The following is a 23,616-nucleotide window of genomic DNA, read 5'->3' as shown; positions in this document are numbered from 1 at the left end:
CCATAAGCCTTTCCCACTGGACTTTGGCTTCCAAGAGGGAGGGAGCCATATCCAGCTTATTCCTGCTATGATCCCAGCATCTAGCACAATTCCCAGGCCCAAGGAAGCCTACAGTAAACGTCTGATGAATCTGTATCTTCTCTGCAGTGATACCCTTCCATTCTTCCAGGGGCAGGAACCACATTTTCTTTTTTCCTTCATGACTCAGCACATGGTAAGTACTCAATAGTGACTGGCAGTGGCTGCCAATGTGGTCAGGTCTAGATTTAGCAGCCCAAACCCTGGAAATTATTGGGGTACATGTAAAAGGCTGGTAAATACAGTTCTGTCCCTCAGACCAGGCTCCTAAAGTTAATAAAACCTGAATATCATCTTCCCCCTGCAGTTGCCCTTCTGGTTTAGTACAGAATAAGCTGGGTTTCAACCTTGACTCTGATGCCAAATAGTTCTAAAACATGTCAAACTATTTAAGCCTGCTGAGCCTCAGCTTGTCCTTCTTAAAATGGAGATAATGATACATACTTTAGATCATTGTTCATTCACTTGTTTGAATTTAATGAGTATTTGCTATGGACCTGGAATTCTTGGTGTTAGATACTGGGGACACAGTGATAAATAGACATGATCTCCACCCTCAAGAGGCATAGAGTTGAGCGCCAAGGATAGACTAGATTTAAGCAACCACCACAGAAATAAATGTTAGGCAGCCACACCAGTGATGCAGAGTGATAATGGTCCAGGCCTTAGGTGGTGAGGGAGGATTGGCGGACCAAGGAATAAATGAACCATATGAACACAGTAAGTGCTCAATAAAGGCTAGTTTTGGCAGGCTAGAATCTTTGCTCAGAAAAGCTCGCCCAGAAAGGATTAACTGGAGAGTTGAAAAGGAGCCGGGGAGGACAGAAAGAACTCAGAGGGAGAGAATGAGCCCAGCTCCAATTTTCCACCTACGTCTGCTTGCTTGTAAGAAAGCAGGCTTATGCGCTGGGATGCCCAGGCTTGGCTGCTTTGGCCACATCTCTGACCCAGGAGGCCTTAAAGTTTCTGTCCTTGGGAGGAAGAAAATTTGGGGGGGGGGGTCTCTTCATCAATGAGACCTGCCTCCACACCCTCTAGACACACATGAGAGAGTAGTTTCTGGAAACCATATTTATAGTACAAGATCCACCCTTTGGGGGAGAGATTATGACTTAACTGACGTGGACACTGGAGTTTTTTAAAGCACCTCTGATGGCTCAAATATGCAACTTGAGTAAGAGCTGCAAAACTCTACACTAGCCTCTCGTTAACCAGTTGGCTCTGTTCCTTCTGTCAAACCTGTGACATGCTGTACCTGGCAGGTGTCATGCAGATCCCAGTGGTTACCCAATAGTGGATTTCTCCTTTGCTGATGGAACCTCGTTCTGTTCAAGGGCCCAGACCTCCTTCCTGGGCCTCAGAGAAAGGTTCCTTATCCAGGGGTAAATCCTGATTGCTCTCAGCCAGACTTCATGTCTACTTACCTTGCCAATGATTGGATTCGATGTGAGCATTTGATGAAATCCAGCAGTGAGACCGGAGGGAAAGTTTGCTGGGGGGCGGACCAGGGAGGCAGGAAAGAGTTCCTAGTTCCTTTAAGGAGAAACATGCAGGCATATACTCTTCTGCTGCTGGGTATTGCTGCATGTGGAGGTGACCCCTGGAGCTGTGGCAGCCAACCTAGTACCATGAAGCCACTGAGAATAGAGTTGACACTATATGGATGCAGAGCAAAACATGGCAGGACCCTGGGTCCTTGTTGACATTGTTGAGCCTCCAAGTTAACCAATCCTGAGACTCTCCTACCTCTGGATTCTTCTTTATGTGAGATTATAAATATCCTTATTGTTTAGGTCTGTGCTGTCCAACATGGCAGCCAGGAGACACAGGTGGTTATTGAGCACCAGATTGCAAAGAATTGGCACCAAAAAAATGTAAAATACATCACTAATAATTATATATTGATTACATGTAGAGATGGTATTTTGGTTAATGGGTCAAATAAAATATATATTTTTTAAGGAGGCTCCACACCCAACATGGAGCCCAACGCAGACCCTGAAATCAAGCTGAGATCAAGAGTCAGATGCTTAACCAACTGAGCCATCCAGGTGCCCCTAAATAAAATATATTATTAAAATTAATTTCACCTTTTTTACGTGTGGCTACTAGAAAATTTTAAATTACATCTGTAGCCCACATTATATTTCTATAGAAAATGCTTGTTTAATTCACTTGGAGTTAGGGTTTTCTGTTTCCCACAGACAAAAAAATATCCTAACAGGTATCGGTGTCATCATTGTGATTTTATAGTTGGAACAATCGAAACTAAGAATTTAAATTACTTGCTTCAAGTATAGCAGCTGTTGGTGGTCACAGCCAGGTGTCCTGACCAGTGCTTTCTCCTCTACGCCTCTAGAAATCTGAGAATATCCCTTACGAGCTAAAGGTTTGCAATCCTTCATCCAGACCTCAGCTCTGAAGGGAGCGGACCATTTCAGAAACCCAAAGGAAGTCTAGGAGATCCAGAACCCACTTTGACCCAGAGAAGAGACATGTGGCCCAGACCAGGGATTCTGCCTCCAAATACAGAATGGACACTGAGAACATCACCCCCTCTGGCCAGTGACACCTGCCTATTTCCAGGAAACTGTCTGAGGTCTGAACACCAGTGTCCCTGGAGGGCTGAACAGAGATGGAGAGAGAAGAATCAGGGCTAACTCCTCTCCTGTGGTCCCCGCTGCCTATGGAAGTCCTGACCCGACAGTCCATTGTCTTCATGACCTGGTCCCAATTCACCCTCCTAGTTTTGTCTTCCCAAATCCACCAAAGCCCAGCTTCAAAGTCATCTCCTCCAGAAAACCTTCCTGGAGTATCTTTTTTCCTCCATACTCTCATTGCTTGAGACATTTGTCACTTCTTACCTCTTATACAGCTGTCTCATCTATATCTTATCTATTTGGTCTAATAGCCATTCTTGGTCCTTCCTCAAATCCTTTCCCATAGTGTCAGATGTCAGCACAAGATCTTTGGACAGGACTATGGAAGTGTCATCAGCAGATCTCAGACATTGTTTAAGATGGAGAATGGCAGGCAGGGGACTGAGCAACCGAGAGTCCAGAAGTCAGTGGCTCTTGTCCAGGTGCACCAAAATTGGGCCATGTAAACCAGGAATGCACAGCAGTGAACAAGCATGCCCTTATGCCACAGATACCTATATAGATGCTCCTAAATATAGGGGACCCATCCCAGCTCAACTCTAACCCACCTTGATAAATACCATGGACCCAGTGTCCCTGAGAAAGCAAGCCAGGCCTGAGACATCTTTGGGGGCAGCAGCATAATGGAAATTGTTTGGGCTTTGGAAACAGACGGACCTGACTCTGAATATTTCTTTAATTTCCCCCACTTCTCTTTATCTTCACCCTGTCCATCTAGTCCAGGCTGCACCAGTGCCTCCTGGTTAACTACAACAGCATCTCCCCTGGTCTCCTGCCTCCCCTGATGCTGCAGTCCACCCTTTGCTGCTGCCAGAGTCGTCATCTTAATAAGATGTAGATCTGATCAGGTGACCCTGCCTAAAACCCTGCAGTGGTTTCCGAGTGCCTCAAGGATAGTCTTGGGTCCCTAGGAAGCCAAGATTGCATGTGAGTGATTTTGGGGGAATACTCTTGGGATGAGCATCTGTAAGGAAGGAAGGAAGGAATCTTCTGGATTCAACTGCAGAAGAAGTTGAACTTCTTCAAGTTGAACAAGCCAAGGCTTGTAGTGATCCCATGGGGATCTCTGGAGCTAGTATGGCCCTTCAGAGTTGTCCAAAGAGGCTGGGTCTTTGGACTCCTGTATCAAGCAGTCATTAGCTCTGGGTTGCCCACTGAGCTAGGCAGCTCCTTCTGACAGACAACAGTGCCTGGCTGTGAGCCATCAGCAACCAGTGGTCCTGGCAGCAAGGGGAAGGAGGACTCTGCCCCTGGCGGGTATCTGAGGGTGTCCTGCAGCGTCTACTGCTGGAGTATTTACATGGGTTCTCTAGCAGAGGTCTCAGACTCTCATCAACAAATGTTTGCTCCCTTCACCTCATGGGAAAGGATTGCAAGGTAACCAGTCATCCCAGTTTGCCCGAGACTGAGGGATTTCCCAAGATTAGGAGTTTCAGTACTAAAACCAGGAGAGTTCCCAGGCAAAGCAGGCTGCTTGGTTACCCTTCATCTGGGTGAGAAGGAAAAAAGGGCATGTCATATTAGCACAATGTTCAATGGTGTGCTGTTAGAATAGCTCTTTGGAAAAATAAACAAACAACCCTGATTTTGTAGTGCTAGCCAATTTCCATCTTGTAAGTATACCCACCGCGGCCAGACAGGCTACCAACAGTTGAACAGCCAGCTTGCAAAATTCCTGAAAATTTAGTAATGGGCTCTCATGAGATGGTAGCAACTGGTGCCAGCACCCGTATGTAATACAGACTGGTATGTTCCTGATACCTACAAATGTGCAGCATGTTCACTGACAACCTCAACTTCAAGGTGAGACTATCTCAATCCCGAGAATAAGTGGCCCTCCGAGACCACCTAGTTCAAGGCAACAAGTAATCTGTCATATGGTCCATCTCTTACCCACAGTGTGTCCACAACAGTAATTGCTAATCAGTCATGATCCTGATATGGCTGAGCATAGGACCCCTTATCACATCTGCAGGTAGCTATAGTCAAATAGCTGGTGTTGCATATAAGAAAAAAGTGACTTACCCTTGGGAGTAAGTGTGGTTCAGCCCCCTCATTTTACAGAGGAGGAAGCTTGCACACAGAGAGGTGGAGGGGCCTGCCTAAGGCCACACAACCCGGCCATAGCTCATCTGAGATTAAAGAATAGATCTACTGCCTTGCCAGCTCTTTCAATCCCGCCTCGCTTTGAACTGCTGAATACCCCAGAATGGAGAGGAACAAAGGGGGAATCTTTTGAGATCTGAGCCTAGATTCTGGGGAACTTTGCTTAGAGCCTCCAAACCTTTTTTGTACCCTGACAGTTTCTTTTCTTTTCTTTTTTCTTTTTGTTTTTTTGTTTTTGTTTTTGTTTTTGTTTTGTTTTGTTTTTTTGAGAGAGAGAGAGAGGCAGAATGAGAGGGAGAGAGAGGATCCCAAGCAAGATCTGCACCCCCAGCACAGAGCCCAATGCGGGGCTCAAACCCACAAACCATGAGATCATGCCCTGAGCTGAAACCAAGAGTCAGACGCTCAACCAACTGAGCCAACCAGGCGCCTCACCCTGAAGGCTTTTTATTTGTATATGTAAGTGTTGTATATGTGTTGGTGGGCAGGACACTCTTTAAAAATATAAAAGTTGGGGTGCCTGAGTGGCTCAGTCAGTTAAGCATCCAACGTCAGCTTAGGTCATGATCTCACAGTTGGTGAGTTCAAGCCCCACATTGGGCTCTGCACTGTCAGCTTCGGATACTCTCTATCTCTCTCTTTCTCTCTCTCTCTCTCCCTCCCCAACTTTCTCTCTCTCAAAATACAGAACTTGGAACAAAATTATAAAAATCATATATGCTCACTGCACAAAATTCAAACAATACAGGAGTATTTAAAATTAAAAACAACAACAACAACAACAACTTGTGTACTATTTCCCCAGGGTGAGAAGGGTAATCACTGTTAACAATCTAGGTCCTAAGAGGCCTTTTCCGCTCATTTACAAGGATATACATATAACAAATAGACTAAATGTTTAGCTGTTCCCGCACTCTACCATTAGCCCCATCACTGAAAACACTGCCTAGCACATAGCACTCAATAAATATTTGTCAAATGGTTCTTGTTCCCTTAAAACGTCTTAGTATAGGTGGGTCTGCCTTTGTCTTTTTAATGGTTTTAGTACTTCATGGCATGGTTCTCTTGAGTTAGTGTAGCAGGCCTTTTGTGTGAGCGTTTAGACTGCATTTCTTTTTTCCCATAACAACCCCAAGGCCTTGTTCTCTGGCTTGCCTGCAAGGTGGCACCAAACTCCCTTCCCACGGCTCCCAAGAGCTGCCGCCCATCAGAGCTCCACTGTCCCTGGTTTCCTGGGATCACCGAAAGGCAACCCAAAGCGGAGAAGCATTTGTGACCAGCTCCTGGGAGCAGAGTCAGGTTACAGCGGGTGTAGGACAAGTCCCCGTGGCCTGCAGGGCTCCACCATCCCCACATTCAGAGGCTGCTACCCCGGATGACACCCCACAGCTCACACAAGAAGCAGGGAATTAACCAGGCGACATCACCTGGGTGCTGCCAGCCCTGCGGACCAGTCACCTGGGTGAAAGTGCCTTTGCCAGGCTCTGAGTCGGCTCAGTAACCCTGAGGGCCTGGGAAACCAGAAATAATTGGGTGTAGGGGAGGCAAAAAGATATCAAAGGGAGAGAGTCTGGGTTCAAAGGAGGCCCCCCATGGTCATTCAGGCCCCCTTTTTCTAAATTTTTTTTGAATGTTTGTTTATATTTGAGAGAGAGAGAGACAGAGAGAGACAGAGAGACAGAGAGACAGAGAGACAGAGAGAGAGAGAGAAAGAGCAAATGGGGAAGGGGAAGAGAGAGAGGGAGATAGAGAATCCGAAGCAGGCTCCAGGCTCAAAGCTGTCAGCACAGAGGCCAATGCAGGGCTCAAACTCACAAACTGTGAGATCACGACCTGAGCCAAAGTTGGAGGCTTAACCGACTGAGCCACCCAGGCGCCCCATTTCAGGCTCCCTTTCTATGCTCAGGCCTGCCCACAACCCTCATGCCCAGGTGGCATGTGCAACAGGCATCTCTCACCCACGACGTCCAACACTGAGCTCCTGACCTTCCCTCTTCGAACTCTTGGCCCATCTCAGGTCAGGGCAATGCCATCTTTCCGAGGCTTAGGCCAAAGCCTTGGAGCCATCCTGGACTCCTCTTTCTCTCACTCCCCCTATCCAATCTATCAGCAAAATCTATTGATGCTACCTTCATAGTAGATCCAGAATTCAGCCACCTCTCCACCTCTGCCGCCATCAGATGGTGGCCCAAGCTTGTATTCTCACCTGTCAGTAAGCTCACTGATTTGTTTCCCTGCTTCTACCTTTCTGCACCACCTCCTCTCCCCAGTCTCTCAACAGAGTAGCCAAAGGAATCCCTTTAAACAAGATCTGACCATGTCACTCTTATAGGCCTCATTTTTCTCATAGTAAAAGCCAGATTCTTATGATGGCCTACAAGGCCCTGCATAAACTGCCTCCTCTCCACACCTTCCTGGCAGGAATGGTGTATATATAGGTGATGCTGTGCCCTCCTCTGTACATCCCATCAAGGGCCTATGTTGTAAGACCGTCCTGTCATCAGTGATGTGAAATTTGATCACTTTACTAAGATGAATCCTTTACCCATAAAGGATTCAAAGTTAATTAAAAATAAAAGTCTTAAAAACATCATGTGTGCAGGGGCACCTGGGTGGCTTAGTCAGCTGAGCGTTTGACTTCGACTCAGGTCATGATCTTACTGTCTGTGGGTTTCAGCCCTGAGTCGCGCTCTGTGCTGACAGCTCAGAGGCCGGAGCCTGCTTCGGATTCTCTGTCTCCCTCTCTCTCTGCCCCTCCCCCACTCGTGCTCTGTCTCTCTGTCTCTCTCTTTCTCTCAAAAAATAAACATTAAAAAAATTTAAAAAAAAACCATCGTCACTGTGCATGCCAAATAGAGCATTTCCTGCAGGCTGTGTGCAGCCCTCAGGCCTCAGTGTGTGACCCCCCACTCTACATTGCCCAGATGATGGTCAACAGCATAGGCTTGGATACTTCCAGGCTCACGGTGCTCACTACTTGCCTGGGGAGAAGGGGTTCTGGCCTTCCCACAGCCCCTGGATCATTCTATAGATTTTTCCAGGTGGGTCTGGGCCAGTCAACTCTCAGTTATAGAGGAACGAGTAGGGGTCCTGGATGCTTCATTCGTGACCAGACCTAACTGTCCACCTACTCTGTGGCTCTAGCTCCAGAAGGGGTAGAAGAGAACAAGGGTAGCCCTCTGGTCTAGGGCAGGAAGCAACACCATCCCCCCGTTCAGCCTGCACCCCAACCTCAACCAGGGCCCTCAGAAAATGAGGCTCAACATTCCTCACAAGGGTGTGGCAGCAAGGGCTGGTCCAGGGAACAGCTGTTGGGGACATGGAATTAGCAGGCTCTGGAAACAAGCAAGCCTCATGAATCCCAAGGGCCTGGCCTTGGACAGGAGCATGTGTGCAGAGACTTGGCCAATTGGACACACACATCACAGAAAGCAAAGCTGCAGAGAAGAAAGACTAATTGTGTCCACTTCCCTGTCTCCCTGAGGGTCTGCTCGGCTCTCCTGGGGTCCCAGATAAAGCCAAGAAGCTGCCATGACAGCAGCTCAGCCGGCTGTCACACTGGCCCCCTGGCTGTGAACTGGGACATGAGATTTTCAAGATGAGGTTAAATTATGCTGATTCTACATTCGAAATGGAATCGTGCCTGGCAGGAGTTCCATCAACACTGGCAGGACTCAAGGCAGAACTAATTGAATCAAAGTCTTAGCTTATTAACTGCTCCCAAGTCAAAAGCTAGTTTCTGTGCTGAAACAGTCTCCCCAAAACAGCTGTGGTTCAGACCATCCTGAATTAGTTCACCCTCTAGACGGTGAAGGGAATGCAAGAAAGGAGAATAGTTTCAGCACTTTCTATGTGCCAGGCATTATGCTAAGTGCTTTTTATGTGTCATCTCATTCCATTGTTTCAGCCATGTTTTGAAGGAGAATGTGATATCCCTAAGGAAAAAAAGGAAATGGAAGCTCAGAGTGCCCACGTTCAAAGATTTAGGAAGTGGCACAGCAGGGGAGCACCTGGGTGGCTCGGTTGGTTGAGGGACCAACTTCAGCTCAGGTCATGATCACGTAGTTTGTGAGTTTGAGCCCCACATTGGGCTCTGTGCTGACAGCTAGGAGCCTGGAGCCTGCTTTGGATTCTATGTCTCCCTCTCTGTCTCAGCCTCTCCCCTGCTATCTCTCTCTCAAATAAATTAAAAATAAAAAAATAGAATTAAATTAAAAAAATTTTTCTTTTAAAGAAAGAAGTGGCACAGTGGGCATTTGAACCCAGATCTGGCTACTGCAAGCCCCACATGCTAAGTCCCACGTGCCCCTCTTAGGACTTCCACGCTTGATTTTTAATAGCAATCGAGAAATTTTAAACTAAAAGATGTTCCTTTTAAATCTGAAAAAGAACAAAAAAAATCCCACTGGAACTAAAAAATTAATTTAGCAGGGTAAATTAATTGATTCAAAGTCAATGACAAAAATAATTGCATTTCTATAACCTAGCAATGAACAATTGGAAAAATGAAATTTAAAATTCCATTTACAATATCGTTTAAAAAGCTTGTAACTTTATTCAATGAAAAAAAGTGTGCAAAACACTGAAAACTCCAAAACATTGCTAAGTGAAATTAAAGACTTAAATAAATAGGGACTTATACCACGTCCATGGATTGGAAGTGTCACTACTGTTAAATTATCCATTCTCTGTAAATTGATGTATAGGTCTAAGGCATTTCTTTTAAGTTTTTGTTTGTTTGTTTGTTTTAGAGAGAGGGAGTGAGCAGGGAAGAGGCAGAGAAAGGGAGAGAGAGAGAATTCCAAGCAGGCTCTGCACTGCCAGCATGCAGAGCCTGATACAGGGCTCAAACTCATGAACCACGAGATCATGACCTGAGCCGAAATCAAGAGTCGGACACTTAACCTACCAAGCCCCCCAGGCGCCCTAGGTCTAAGGCAATTTTAATCACTTTAATGCCTATCAGTCTTTTTACTAGAATGAACAAGCTGATTTGATAATGTATATAGAACCGGGAATGACCTAGAAGAACCCAGCCATAAGCAAAAAGAGCAAAGTTGGAAGATTTACTCTGATTTTAATATTTACTATAAAATTGACTATAGGGGTGCCTGGGTGGCTCAGTCGGTTAGGTGTCCATCCAACTCTTGAATTCGGCTCAGGTCATGATCTCATGGTTCATGAGTTTGAGCCCCTCATCAGACTCTGAGCTGACAGTGCAGAGCCTGTTTGGGATTCTCTCTCTCTCCCTCTCTCTCTGTCCGCCCCCCCTTGTGCTCTCTCTCTTTTTTTCTCTCTCAAAATAAACTTAAAAAATAAAATTTACTGTAATAAAATAAAATAAAATAAAATTTACTGTAAAGCTCCAGTAACAAAGGCAATGTGATATTGGCATAAAGGTAGACAAACAGATCAATAGAAAAGATATTCCTGTGGATAATGAATGAATGAATGAATGAATGAATGAATAAAGTTGCTTCAAGGAACACATATCCCAGGCCCAGATAATGGGACACTAGGTATTGCTCAGACCCAGATCCTGGCAAATCCATTTTGCTCCCATGTTCAGAGTCAATTGGGCTAAAATGAGCTTAAGCCATCAGCTTTAGGCAAGAGAAAGAAAATTGGATCCAGAGAGCAGAAGCTTGGGTTTTTGACCCAGTTGTCATAGCTAAACATGTAATAATAATAATAATAATAATAGCACTAACCCACATGTTAAATTCTGTTCTAAGTGCTGTACTCTATCAGGGCAGAGTTTAATTCTGTCAACAGGATGGAATAAAAGAGATAATAGCAAGTACTGCATATAGGAAGGGAAATATTTTTCAGTGATATATTTCAGTTTTACATTTGTGTGTGTATGTCTAGAATTACAATGTGAAATACCTAACTTATAGCGGGTTGTAGTCATAAAGATGTAAACACCGCTAGGGTAGTCAATGAAAGTATTAAGAAGCCTGAATAGTATAAAACGTGTAAGATTCTTAGCACAGAGCCTGGCACAGAGTAAAGACACAGTAAGTGGCTCATGCAGATATGGCCGTTGTCAAGGCCTGCTTCATGAGCATACCCCCTGTGTCATAGCTCCAGGCTCTGCACTTAGAAGGCCCTGCACTTGGTTTAATTCTTGGCTGTCAGTGTGTTGAAATTCTTAATGATATTGAAGAAGGGGTCTTGCGTTTTCATTTTGCACTAGGTCTCACCCATGGTGTAGCCAGTCTTATTTTGTATAGTTGTTTATTGTTTATTAAAAATAGTTATACTGTGAAATATTTAATTATCACTTACTACCATCCGATTCTATGTCTGCCTCTTACTAGCTAGAGGACCATGAGTAAGAATACAGTGCTTAAATCATCTGTCTCTGTTTCCTCGTCTGTAAAATCGGGGTGATAACAGTACTTCCCCACGAGGTTGTTGTGAAAGTTTAAATAACATAGCGTGTTCCATGCCAAGAACAGCACCTGGCACATAGTAAGCACACCAAACATATTAACTATTATTATTACTATTGGCTTTATGAACAAAGTCAGTCTTGGGCCTGGTTTTTCCACTGCACATTTGGGGGAGGGGATTGCTGACTAGATAAGTAAGTAGTTCTAGAACTTATTGGAGCACCAGATTACTTTAAGAATCTGAGGGCTCTCTGAGGAAAAACACAGATAACCCATATGCATATGCACACATATTGCCTGCACCCTGATGGGCCTTTGAGGCCAAGGCACAGGCCCCAGATCAAGAACCTAGGAAAGCAAAGATCGCCAATGGCCCTTCCAGTCCTGGAGTCTGTGGGTCCCTGGGGTGGAGACAGCTAGGCCGTCAAAGGAGCATTACTACTTAAGGCCTGGGTGTATGCTTGCTTTGGAGCTTTAAGTCAGCAGCTATTTTTAGTTTTGCTATATATGGCCAGGGCAGGAAGAGGGCTGTAGACAGGGGAGGGGTGCCATGAGGCTTATAGCAGGGTTTGGGACCCCAGGGGGCACCTTTCCTTCCATCTTCTCCTTCCCGGGGAGGGGGGGGGAGGGTTGCTGGAGAGCTTAATTAACCCCCAGCTGAAGTGTCAGGCTTGGAGGAGAGGGAGAGTCTGTGGACGTGGGAATGGAGAGGCTTGGATGAGGGTTCCACGTCAAGTCACTTTAGAATAGTGATTTTCAAATGTTTTTGACCATGACCTGCAGTAGGAAATACATTTATACACACATCATGTAAGAAATACACGATGCAGTAAGCACAGAAGTTTTTATACACACACACACACACACACACACACACACACACACACATTATATACGTACATATATCTTCAGCTGAACAAATGTTTCAGGAAACAATGCTTTCTTATCCTCTGTGAAACACTCTGATTTTTCTGTTCTGTTCTTTCATTTCTAAAAATGCAGGTCATGACCCACTAAATTGATTTTACTGCCTATTAATGGGTCAATACCTCCAGTTTGGAAAACTGCTGTTTCCTTTGGTTTATTTATTTTTATAAATTTTATGAATGTTTATTTTATTTATTTTGAGAGAGAGAGCAAGCGAGCAGGGGAGAGGCAGAGAGAGAGAGAGGGAGGGAGAGAATCTCAAGCAGGCTCCATGCTCAGTGCAGGGCCCGATGTGGGGCTCGAACTCATGAACCATGATATCATGACCTGAGCTGAAATCAAGAGTCGGACACTTAGCCAACTGAGCTACCCAGGTGCCCCTCCTTTAGTTTAGAGGAGGCAGTCACCTGCGACATTTGACCGCAAGGCAAGGTGGGGACTGGAGGAAATGGAACATATTGTCCCTTTGATCAGTCCTTCCGAAAACTGGGGATGAGATGCAACTTTCAGCTTTATTTCCTGGATGGCAGTAAGTTCTGGACCTCCTGACCTGTGTGCACTGTTCTCTCCACCTGGGGCACTCATCTCCCACCCTTGTCACCTGGCTCACTCCATACTTCAGAGCCCGGCTTGCCACTTACTCCAGGAAGCCTTCCTGAATGCCTCAGTCTGATTAGTTGCCCACCTCTTCCTCCCTTAGTTCCCAGTACTTTCCTGCCTAGTACCTAACACACTATAGTACAATTTCTTGTTAGATTCTCTAGAAGATAGGGACCTTGCCCATCCTGTTCATGTCTATACTCCTCCCTCCCACCACCAGTATAGTATAGAGCTAGCTTCATAATAATCACTCAATGCATATTTATTGAATGAGTTAATGAAGGTGAATAGTAATTACAGCAACTACCATTTATTGAGTACCTGTTTATCTCATGAGAAATCTTATGAGAGATTAGCATAGTCCATTTTATTGGTGAGGAAACTAAGGCTCCAAGAGATTAACTAATAGGATAGAGCCACAATAATAACCCAGGGCTGCCTGACTCCCAGCCGTTTCTAATCACAGGATCTTATTTGTCCACATTCTCTTCAGCACTACCCAGGATGGGGCAAAGGGCAGGTCCTTAACAAACCCTTGGGGAACTGATGACAGGTTGATTAAGGAGATTTTCCGAAGCAGTGGCCACATCTAATTTTGGAGAGTTGCACCTCGTGTGTGGCTTGGGAGAGATCTGAGGTTTCCAGGGCCGCTGGATGTGGGACTGTCTCATTCGGAAGAAGAGTCTGGGCCTCTGACAAACCAGAGGAACAGGCCTTCCAGTTACCTAGCCTGAAGAGCTCCTGTGCACACCCAGAATCAAGCCCTGGGCCCTGCAATGCCTACGTGATCTGGCTCACACCTTCAGCTCCAACGTCAACCCCTGCCTGTCCCCCTCCACTCTACTCCTGCCACCCTGGCACTCTTGCTGTTCCTCAAGCATGCCAAATCCAGTCTTGCCTCAGGGCCTTTGTGACCATCATTCCTTCTGCCTGGAAGTCGTTACTCTCTCCCTAGTCCTCCCATCTTGCTTCCCAGGCTACACCATCCAAAAAGTCACCCTCTTCCTTCTCTGCTATTTGTTTCATAACTTTGCTTGCCCACTGCCCTGGCTCCTGGAACTTGCTGTAGGATGGAGCCTGACACCTGGTTGGTGCCCCATAATATTGGTTGCGTGAATGAATGAATGAATGAATGCATGAATGAATAGGTTTCCCCCTTTAAGACACTTTAGGGAAGGAACATTTGGCACCCTGTGCACCACTCTGCATGGGTATCTGACACCCAGCAAGCACTCAAGGATCATCTCCCTGTTGTAGCCAGAGAAGCTGAGGCCTGCTCTCTACTTGTCCCCAGTGCTCAGCGCAGTGTCCAGCATAAACATCCAGTGAATTGAGTTGCACCGAATTGCAGACATTCAGCAAACGGCTGATGGTCACCAAATTAGGAAGCGTGGAGCCAGAAATTGTCCTCAGCGCTGTCCAATTCCAGCCAGTGCTGTGTAGCTGCCACTGCACCCACAGAAACTCCAGGGACGCAACCTCATTAACATGCAGATGCATTTGAGGGTGGGTCCTCACCATGGGCTCACCAATGGGCAGCCCAGTCAGGAGCCCATCCTGTACGTGAGGCCCCTCTGTGTATGCCCACTAGCCTCAGCTTGAGCACAACTTCTGCTCTGGGCTGGCTCATGCCCCTTCCTGCCCCCTCCCCAAACCCACTCTGGGACTGTCCACTGCTCACCCTCTGTCATAGTGATATAATATAACTACGCATGCATCTGACAGATGCCAAAATATATAGTTCTGAGGTATCTGTGTTAGCTCCTCTTCCCCATGGGGCAAGTTACGGAGACTTCATAGAATTATCCTGAGCTGGGGGGAAACTAAATGACCATTTAAAGCAAGAGCCAGCCAATTCTCCTGTAAACAGTTGAATAGTAAATAGTATTGGCTTTGTGGGCCAAAAGGATATTATGCAGGGACTTTCATACAATTTCCACATGTCACAAAGTAGTGTTCTTCTTTTGATTTTTTTCAAATATTCCACCCTTAGCTCACAAGCTGTACAAACACAGGCAGCTGGCCAGTTTGGCCCACTATCTGTCATTTGCAAGCGCCTGATCTAAAGCATTGCTTCTTAAATTTTAATGTATATGAAAATTTCCAGGCAGGCTTGTTAAAGCAAATGCCTAGGCCCGCCCTCAAGATTTGGATTTGGATTCCGAAGGTCTAGTTGGGGCCCCTGATTTTGAATTTTGAATTGGTGGATAGATGATGCTGATACTGTCTACTGACCACATTTTGACCAGCGCTGACATTCTAAAACCGATTTTGTGGATGAGGAAACTGAGGCTCAACTAAGTGATACATGCAGTTGTACCCAGTGGATGATGTGATGATATCTTCTCTGCCACTCCCCACGGCTGTTTGCCACAGAAAAGTCCTCTCCATTCCCTTAACCCACCGGGCACGCTCATGCTTTTGAGCTTCTTACTCGTTCTCTCCTGCTCTCACACCCTCTCTAAAGCAATTTTCCCAACAAGATCCAGCTCAGATGTCACCTCTTCTAAAGCAGCCCCTGACCTCCTCAAATCTAACTTCTCTGCCACAGCACTCTGTACCTACTCATGTATAATGGCTTGTTTAAAGCCAATCTTTGAAGCCTTGGGCTGTATCTTATTCCTCTTTATATCTAACTCTTTTCATAATACCTGGCAAATAGGAGGTACCACAGAAATATGCACTAAATGAAAGGATGGATAGATGGATGAATGAATGTGTGGGTGGATGATTAGATGGGTGGGTGGGTGGATGGATGGATAAGTGGGTAGATGGATGGGTGAATGAATGAACACTTCATGATCTATTGCTTGAAAATAACTTTCATGGCAAAGTTGAGATTAGACCCAAATTCTTCTAGAGCACAAGCCAGAGTATATTCCATGGCTGTTTGTAAGCCTAGCATGCAAACAGTAGTAGTTAGGTTTTACTGAATGTGTGTTGAGTGTGTATTTATACAGCAGGTCTTGTCCTAAACACCGCTGCCAGCCCTCTCAATGGCCCTGTCACTGGCCCCACCTTTACTGACAAGGAAATGGATTCTGAGAGAGGTAGGGCAGCTTGCCCGGTGCCACACAGCAAATAGCGTCCTGGCTCCTCTGATTCTGTGTCATATCGCCCCTCCTTCTTCCCACCCTCCACCAGTCTCCCTCACTCATCGCCCCCTCTGCGGGGCCCCAGGCCGGGCTCACCTCCATCTGCATAGGTCTCCGTGCCGTAGCCATCCTGCAGGCCATTGTTCCAAGTGCCCTCATACTTGGCACCGCTGCTGCTGCTCTGTCGGGTTCCGTAGCGTCCCTTGAAGCCGTGTGTCCACTCGCCCTTGTAGAGCCAGCGTCCCTTGGTCTCTATGCCCAGCCCATGCCGTTTGCCCTGGCTCCAGTATCCCTCGAAGGTGTTCCCACTGGGCCAGGTGTAGACGCCCGCCACTTCGAAACCAAAGTTCCAGGAGCCCGAGTATTCGCCCTGGCCCTTGGGGCCCGTGCACAGTCCATGTCCATGGGCCTTTCCCCCCTCCCAGCCCCCACAGTACGCCCCGCCATCATCAAAGTCAAAGCGGCCCCCACTCATCTCATCGTAGCCCCTGACAACCTCACTGTCCTCCAGCGTGGGGGAGAGAGGGTGATGGGGGGGGGGTGCCAGCGACACTCTCCAAGCACACTCAGGGCTGGACGCCCCTGACTCACCACTGTGCCCCAGGAGGGGGAAAGCAAGATGCCACCAGAGACTGAATGAGCCCAGGAGCCAAATCAGCACTGGGTCGGCTGGTCAGTGCCATGCCTGGGAGGCCCCCACTCAACCAGCCAGAGGAAGGCTGCCAGTTGGGAAGGAAGCAGGAGGGCAAGATTCAAAGTCTCCATAGAGCGTCCCAAGTCTGGCTTCCCTGGAGTCAAAGGAAAAACGGTGTGATCCCTTTAAGAAGCACAGTGAAAGGGGTGGGGTGGAGGGGTCCCCAGTCTGTTTCAAAGTGGAGAAATTCCTCCTTGGTGACAGCCCCCAGCCCGAGGCTGAATTCCTGCAGCCGGCTGGCCCCCTTCTCCACCCAGTGGGTGTGCAGGGCTGTCCATCTCCCAGCCACTGCCCCGCCCCTCTCCAATCCTGCCCTCCTCCTGGGACGGAAAGGTCAGTGTTGCCCTAACAAGGCCATTGGATCTCTGAGGCTGCTCCCAAAATAACCCCCTGGCCAGCCCAGCCTCCTTCGAAGCGGGAGGGGTGTTTCAAATTGGGCTAGTGCTCCAGACCCAGCCGAGAGGCTGGAGGGGCAAGGAAGGGCAGCGGAGAACTAAGTGTAGGCAGCTGGGACAGTTTGGTGGCTTTTCTTCCCCTGGGTATGAGCTCCCTTCCACCTCCAGCGTCCCTGGCTGGCCGGAGTCTGCAGAAAGAGAACAGGCAGAGGGATCGGGGAAGGGAGGGGAAAGGAGGACTAGAGGAACACCCAGTCCTGGAACACTTAAAATCCCCCAGAGCAGAGCGATTGGCAAATCTCAGCCCCACCACCACTCACATGCCCTAACAGGACCCGGGGCTATCCACGCTGCCAGCCCCATAAAGGAATCTGGTGACCTAAAGAGAAAGGAACGGGCATGGTTCACATATGCTTTTGAAAGCAGAGGAGGGAACTCGGGAAGAGAAGTGAGGTTCTGGAAACAGATTCTGGAAGATAGAGCAAATCTGAGTCCAGGGCTCACGCACAACCCCCAGTCCCCCTCTGCACCCCTGGGAACACCTGGCAAAGAGCCCAGAAAAGGCACCGATGGCTCCCTTTCTCTCTTCTCTGAGGGGCGAGGAAACTGTCTTTATCTCTGAGACACAGGGTTGCTGGTTATTTGGAATGAGGTTGTCTTAGCGGTACTCAAAGATCATGATTTTTTAAAAATATCCCCTTTCCAAGCTTTCTTTCTCTGGTGTCCTCAGGGCCTGTGAGGCCAGACTTCAGAAAGCTCTTGGGGCAGAGTCAGGAGCAAAGGGCCTGCGTGGATTCCTAGCACTCAGGTTCCCACCAAACTCCAGTGAAAGGGACAAATAAATCTCCGTGACATGAAGCTGGGGCCAGGACTAATGATTGGAAATCCCAACTGAGCCCAGGGTTAACAGGAGTATAGAGTAATTCTGGGAAAGGTAGGAGACACCAAGAACAGGAAGTGGGCGGGGGGTGGGGGTGGGGAGATGTAGAGATATGGAGAGGGGGGAGGATAGAAATCACTTAAAAAGGAAGCCCAGAAGGCATTTGAGAACTACTGGACTATTATCTGACTTCAAACTTATCAGACATACTCCAAATCCCACGATGACTCAGGCCACTTGAAGTCACTGCGGAAGATTTGTCCTTGTTTCAGAAATGGACAGAACATGATGTCTCCCTTCATCCCAGCTGACTCCAGTTCTTACTGGTTCCTTCGCTGTTAAAGAGCCCCATCTGGGCCCACGTTTCACCTCCAGGCAGAAACACCCAGCCTCTGAGCTCACCAACACCGGCAGCTTGCCGAGCTGACGGGCAGCAAGTAGCAGTAGGTAAAGACTGCATCATCTAGGTGTTTGACTCACCATCCAGCCAGTGAATGGATTCGACTGACAGATTTTAAGAATGCCTCGCTGCCCGAGAGAGCTCTGCTTTTGCCACTTGTCACCAAGGTCACTGGAGAATCACAGGTTTCTTCCCAACTCTGCTCTCAAGGGGAGAGGGGAGAACCGCTCACAGTGGAAGTTAGAGGGGTTTGAATTGCCCAAGTTAATACTCTTTGTAGTTAAACACTAGGCAAATCACCATAATCCTGTTCTAAGACTGGGGGGCTGCCGTGTCCTACTGTGCTGTTCCACCTGATAAATTTAGCCACTGTTCATCCGTGCAGCTCCCTATGGTGGTTCCCTACCAAGGGTGGGTACACTTAAGATTTAAATTCAACTCCTATTGAACTTAAAAACATAAACAGATTCCAGAGCCCTCTCCCCCAACCCCAAATCAATGATAGATTGTTCCGGGAAAAACCTCAGGTAGTTTTATTCTTTTTAAAACTCCTCAGATAAACCCTTATCAGTCAGTTAAGCGTCCAACTTCGGCTCAGGTCATGATCTTGCCTTTTTTGAGTTTGAGCCCCACGTCGGTCTCTGTGCTGACAGCTCAGAGCCTGGAGCCTGCTTTAGATTCTGTCTCTCTCTCTCTCTGTCTCTCTCTGCCCCTCCCCTGCTTGGGCTCTCTCTCAAAAATAAATAAACATTAAATAAAAAAAATAAATAAAACTTCTCAGACGGATCTGACTCATTTCTGGTTAAGAACCATTGTATGGAGGCACCTGGGTGGCTCAGTTGGTTAAGCATCTGACTTCAGCTCAGGTCATGATCTCACGGTTTGTGAGTTCAAGCTCTTCATCGGGCTCCGTTGCTGATGGTGTGGAGCCTGCTTGGGATTCTCACTCTCCTCTCTCCCTGCCCCTTCCCCACATGCATGTGTGCTCTCACTCTCAAAATAAATAAATAAACAACAACAAAAAAGAATCACTGTATGTTTTTAAATTAAGAAACTCTTTCTTAATAGCATTTACACATTCATGAATCCAGTACCCTATAGGTACTGGATAAGCATACGGTAGGTAGTTGTGGATTTGTGTTCAAATCCCAGTTCTGCCCCTCACAAGGTGTGACCTTGGACCAATTGTTAATTTCCCTAAGCCACAAACCCTTCAACTGTAAAAGTACCTGTCTCAAAGGATTATTAGTATTCAGGATAACAGTATCTTCCTTCTTTGGTTGGGTGAGGATTATGTAGGTTGATATCTAAAAAGGCTTAGAACACACTAACACCTAATAAACGTTAGCTAATTAAAAATTATCCTCACATGATAAGTTGCTCTTCAAATAGAATGCTTAATAAGATAGTCACCAATGAGTTAAGAGAGTCACTGCCTAAATACCAAACCCCTTGACACAGAGGCATTCCTTACTCTACACAGTCCATGTTTACTCAACCTTGTCCTGTGGTTTGTCACTTTTTAAACTGATAAACCATGTTATTGGTAAAGGGACACTTTGATTTCTTAAAAGTTTAAGGAAATTTTTTGCCCAGTTTGGTATTGGCCTTAGGTGATTAGTGTCGAACTTCTCACGTTTTTGCCCCTCCCTTTAAGCCAAATGCATTTCAGGGAAAGGGCGACCTCTTGAGGCCGTCCGTGTCTGTCAACAGATTGTCATCGGGAAAACCAAGTTCCTCAGACAGAAGGGAATTTACTAAACTTGGAATGAATTCTAAACTGCTTTTAAAGGTAGCTGTCCCATTCTTGCTTTTCCCCAGGTCTTTCCGTGCTCCGTGGTTCTGTTCTTTGATCAGAGAGGGTAATCATTCGCTTCCTGTTTCCTTCTCACTTCGCAGGTGGGACTGCTTCCTAGAGAGCCTGGAGGGGAGGGACCCGAAAATCCAGAAGAGAGAGAGAGGGTCTGCACCCAGAAATCCACTGGAGTACTTCTCAGCTGCAGAAGCCCCGCCTCCCCAGACAAGGTTGCTGGCTGGGTTAGGTGCCTTCGCACATTCGGGCTCTTCCTCCAAAGTAAGTTGTTTGAAGGATTAGCTTCATTTCAAAAAAAAAAAAAAAAAAAAAAAGCACGAACCCCGTACTAAGTGCCCGGCACTCGGGCCCATCCGTGTCTGCCCAGCGCCTGCACATTGTAGGTGCTCACCTTTCCTTCTCTGCACCACTTGGCAGCTTACAACTCTCTTCTTAGTTAAATGCTTTTTCACCTGGCTGATAGGCCTGCTCTCTCTGTTCTGCTCCTGCCTCACTGGCTGCTCCTACTTAGTCTTTGGCTAGTTCCTTTTCATTCTGCCGACTTCTCTACCGTGGGAATGTCCCAGAGCTTGGTCCTCTGTCTGGTTCTTCATCTACGTTCACTTCCTAGGCGGTCTCCTCCAGTCTGAGCTTTAAATGTCCATAGGCTAACGACTCCTAAATCTGTGTCTCCAGCCTATGCCTGCCTCTCTGCTGATCTCTAGTCGTAGGTCCACCACCAACTCAACATGGCCACAGGGTGTCTCATAAGCACCTCGGAAGACAGGAGCAAAATCAGACTCCCGACCTCTCCCGTATCTGCTCCTCGAGCCAACTCCCAGCTTCTGAAATCCTTTAGAGTCCTCAGTTCCAGTCTTTCTCTCACACCCTGTATCCAATCCACTGACAAATCCCCTCAGCTCTACTCCACCATACTTCCAGAATACACCTTTTCCTCTGCACTGCCAAGTGTCCAAGCCACCGAAAGCCATTGCCTGATTTACTGCAGTAGCCTCCTGCCTCCTTGCCTCCTCTTGCCCTGCTCCCCTGGGTCCACACAGAGCAGCCAGTGCCCTCTGTAAAGGCCAGTCTGATACCTCTCCTCCAAACTCCTCTCGCCTCTCCTCACCTCTCCTCCAAACCACCCAATGGCTCCTCACCTCGTTCAGGAGTCACAGCCTTTAAAATGGCCTGCGAGGAGGCCCTCTGTGATATGCCCCTGCCCCATGCTTCTGCGACCTTGCCTGCCTCAAGCCTCCTTGTCATCTTTGCTGTTCGTCAGGAATGCCCTTCCCCCAAATATCCACGAGGCTCACTCCCTCACTTTCTTCAGGTCTCAGCTCAAATGTCACCCACCTCATCACAGGAGCTTCTCTGACCACCCTGCCCCCTCCCCAAGCCCTTATGATCTCGGAATCCTCTTCTCTCCACTGAGGGCAAGGGTGTAGTTCTGCTCCCAGCATTTAGTATCACGTGCCTGATGCTGTAGGCACTCTAGGAATATTTGCCGAATAAATGGGATGAATGAATGTTCTGTTATTAAAGGCACATTGTCAGGATGCTACTTTTGAAAACATTAGAGTAAAATTCCTCAATCCACGATCTGGGTGCATTCAAGAAAGATTGCTTCAGTAAACTGCACTTGCAGAAGGTCAAGTGTTCCAATGTGAGACACTCATGTGAAAGCTGGCCCAACTGGGTCTAAGCAGAGTAATTTTTAGCCTCGAGATTCATATTTTGAGAAGATTTTGACCGAGGTGTAAATACTTAAAATCAATTCCCATGAATCTGGAATGCTTAGCCTTCGTCCAAGTTTGGATTTCTTTAACAGGTTACTCAGCCACTGGAACTTTGTCCTGACACCACTCCTCATGACAACTGTGAAAGGAAGGTGCATCTTTCTTTGTTCCCTGGTGACTGTTCTGTTAGCATACAGAATTAAGTAAACAACCAGGTCACCCGACTGAAAAGCAAACTAAAAAGGACTTGAGACTTAAAGATGAGGAACCATCTTTATTCAAGTAACACGCTAAGCCCGATTTGCTCCACTCTCGCCAGTACAGAAGGTAAAGCAAGACACGGGTCGTGGAGGTGAGGGGGTGGGTGGTAGACACCTTTACAATAGAAACTATAATGGCCTCAATTAGTGGTTCTCAAAGTATGGTCTAGGGATCTACTCTTCCAGGAGGTCTGTGAGGTCAAAACTACTTTCAGATTAACATGTTAACCTCCTTTTTCATGCCCATTCCCCCAAAAGTGTAGTACAGAATTTTTTAGAGGTCACACAACATGCAATGTTCACAAGAGGCTGAATGCAGAAGCAGATAGGAGACTAGCTGTCTTCTGTTGAGCCGAACATGAAAGAAATTTGCAAAAATGTAAAACACTGCCACTCTTCTAAGATATTTTGTTAATTTTTCAACTAAAAATGTTAACGTGTAATAAAACCACTACTTCTAAATCGAGTAATACATTATTATTTTTTTTAATTTCTTAGTTTGAATTTCTGACATGGTAAATATTTTTAAGTATAACCCACATGAACAAAATCTCTTTGGCATCCTTAATTTGTAAATGAGTCATGAGACCCAAAGGTTTCACAACTGCTGCCTTAGGGATGTGGAACAGCATTCTTTCGGCTTATCATTATTAAGAAATCTCTCCGCTTCCAGGGCTATGATGGCAAGGTATCGTGCTCCCTTGCTTGAACCATAGCCTTCAGATGTCACTAAACTCATGCTAAACTAGGAACGAGCAGAGATCTCCCACTACTTATGTTCAGGGCTTTTCCAGGCAATACCCTTCCCACCTCACACAAGTACCGATCACATATGTGTGAAACCCAGACCTCACATTCTTGAACCAATTCCAGTCAGTGGGATGTTTTAGTAAAGAAGAAAACTTGTTTCGTAATCTACATAAAAATGAAACAAACTTTCTGTTAACGTGATGTTAAAATGGCTGGACAGAGTCTCACTAAATCTGATGGGAATGCTTAGGATGGTTTGAATTAAAATGTTAAGTTATGTGGGGGGCACCCGGGTGGCTCAGTCAGTTGAGCGTCTGACTTCGGCTCAGGTCATGATCTCCCATGCCTGAGTTTGAGCCCTGCATCTGGCTCTGTGCTGATAGCTCAGAGCCTAGAGCCTGCTTTAGATTCTGTCTCCCTCTCTCTCTGCCCCTCCCCTGCTCTCTCTCAAAAAAAAAAAAAAAAAAAAAAAGGCGGTAAAAAAAAAAAAAAAATATATATGTGTGTGTGTGTGTGCATATATATATATGTATATATAAACATATATATATATATATATATACATATATATATACGTTATCTGGTATACGTAAAATCCACTTGGAAGCCACCTGAAAAAGTGGGATTCATCCTCCAGCTGAAACTCAGGATTGTTTTTTTTAAACCAAATTTTAGAAGGAATCTTGGGATGGCCAACCAGAAATACAGGATATATAGCACGTACAAAATAGTTTCAGGGTTGCTGCCAGGGAGGAGGGCAGTGCGAAGAGATCATATCCATCCAGAAGATTTGAAACTGAGGTATGAGATCCACATTACAACTGACTGAAACATGCCTCACG

The 23,616-nt window shown here is 46.6% G+C and overlaps 2 protein-coding genes across 2 annotated transcripts in view; one reads left to right on the top strand and one right to left on the bottom strand.

The window, feature by feature from the left end:
* JPH2 (junctophilin 2) overlaps positions 1-17,157 on the bottom strand; it is a 69,071-nt gene extending 51,914 nt beyond the window's left edge. Inside the window, exon 1 of the mRNA XM_049650724.1 lies at positions 15,961-17,157. Within this exon, the coding sequence (XP_049506681.1) occupies positions 15,961-16,339 (379 nt within the window). The 5' untranslated portion in view covers positions 16,340-17,157. The remainder of the gene's footprint in view (positions 1-15,960) is intronic.
* Positions 1-23,616, top strand: part of PKIG (cAMP-dependent protein kinase inhibitor gamma) — a 409,002-nt gene that overhangs the window by 43,889 nt on the left and 341,497 nt on the right. The window lies entirely within an intron of this gene.

This window comes from Panthera uncia (assembly GCF_023721935.1).
Source record: "Panthera uncia isolate 11264 chromosome A3 unlocalized genomic scaffold, Puncia_PCG_1.0 HiC_scaffold_11, whole genome shotgun sequence".
NCBI classification, from domain to species: Eukaryota; Metazoa; Chordata; class Mammalia; order Carnivora; family Felidae; genus Panthera; species Panthera uncia.
The sequence above is the reverse complement of the archived record's forward strand: the minus strand, read 5'-3'. Positions and strand labels throughout refer to the sequence as shown.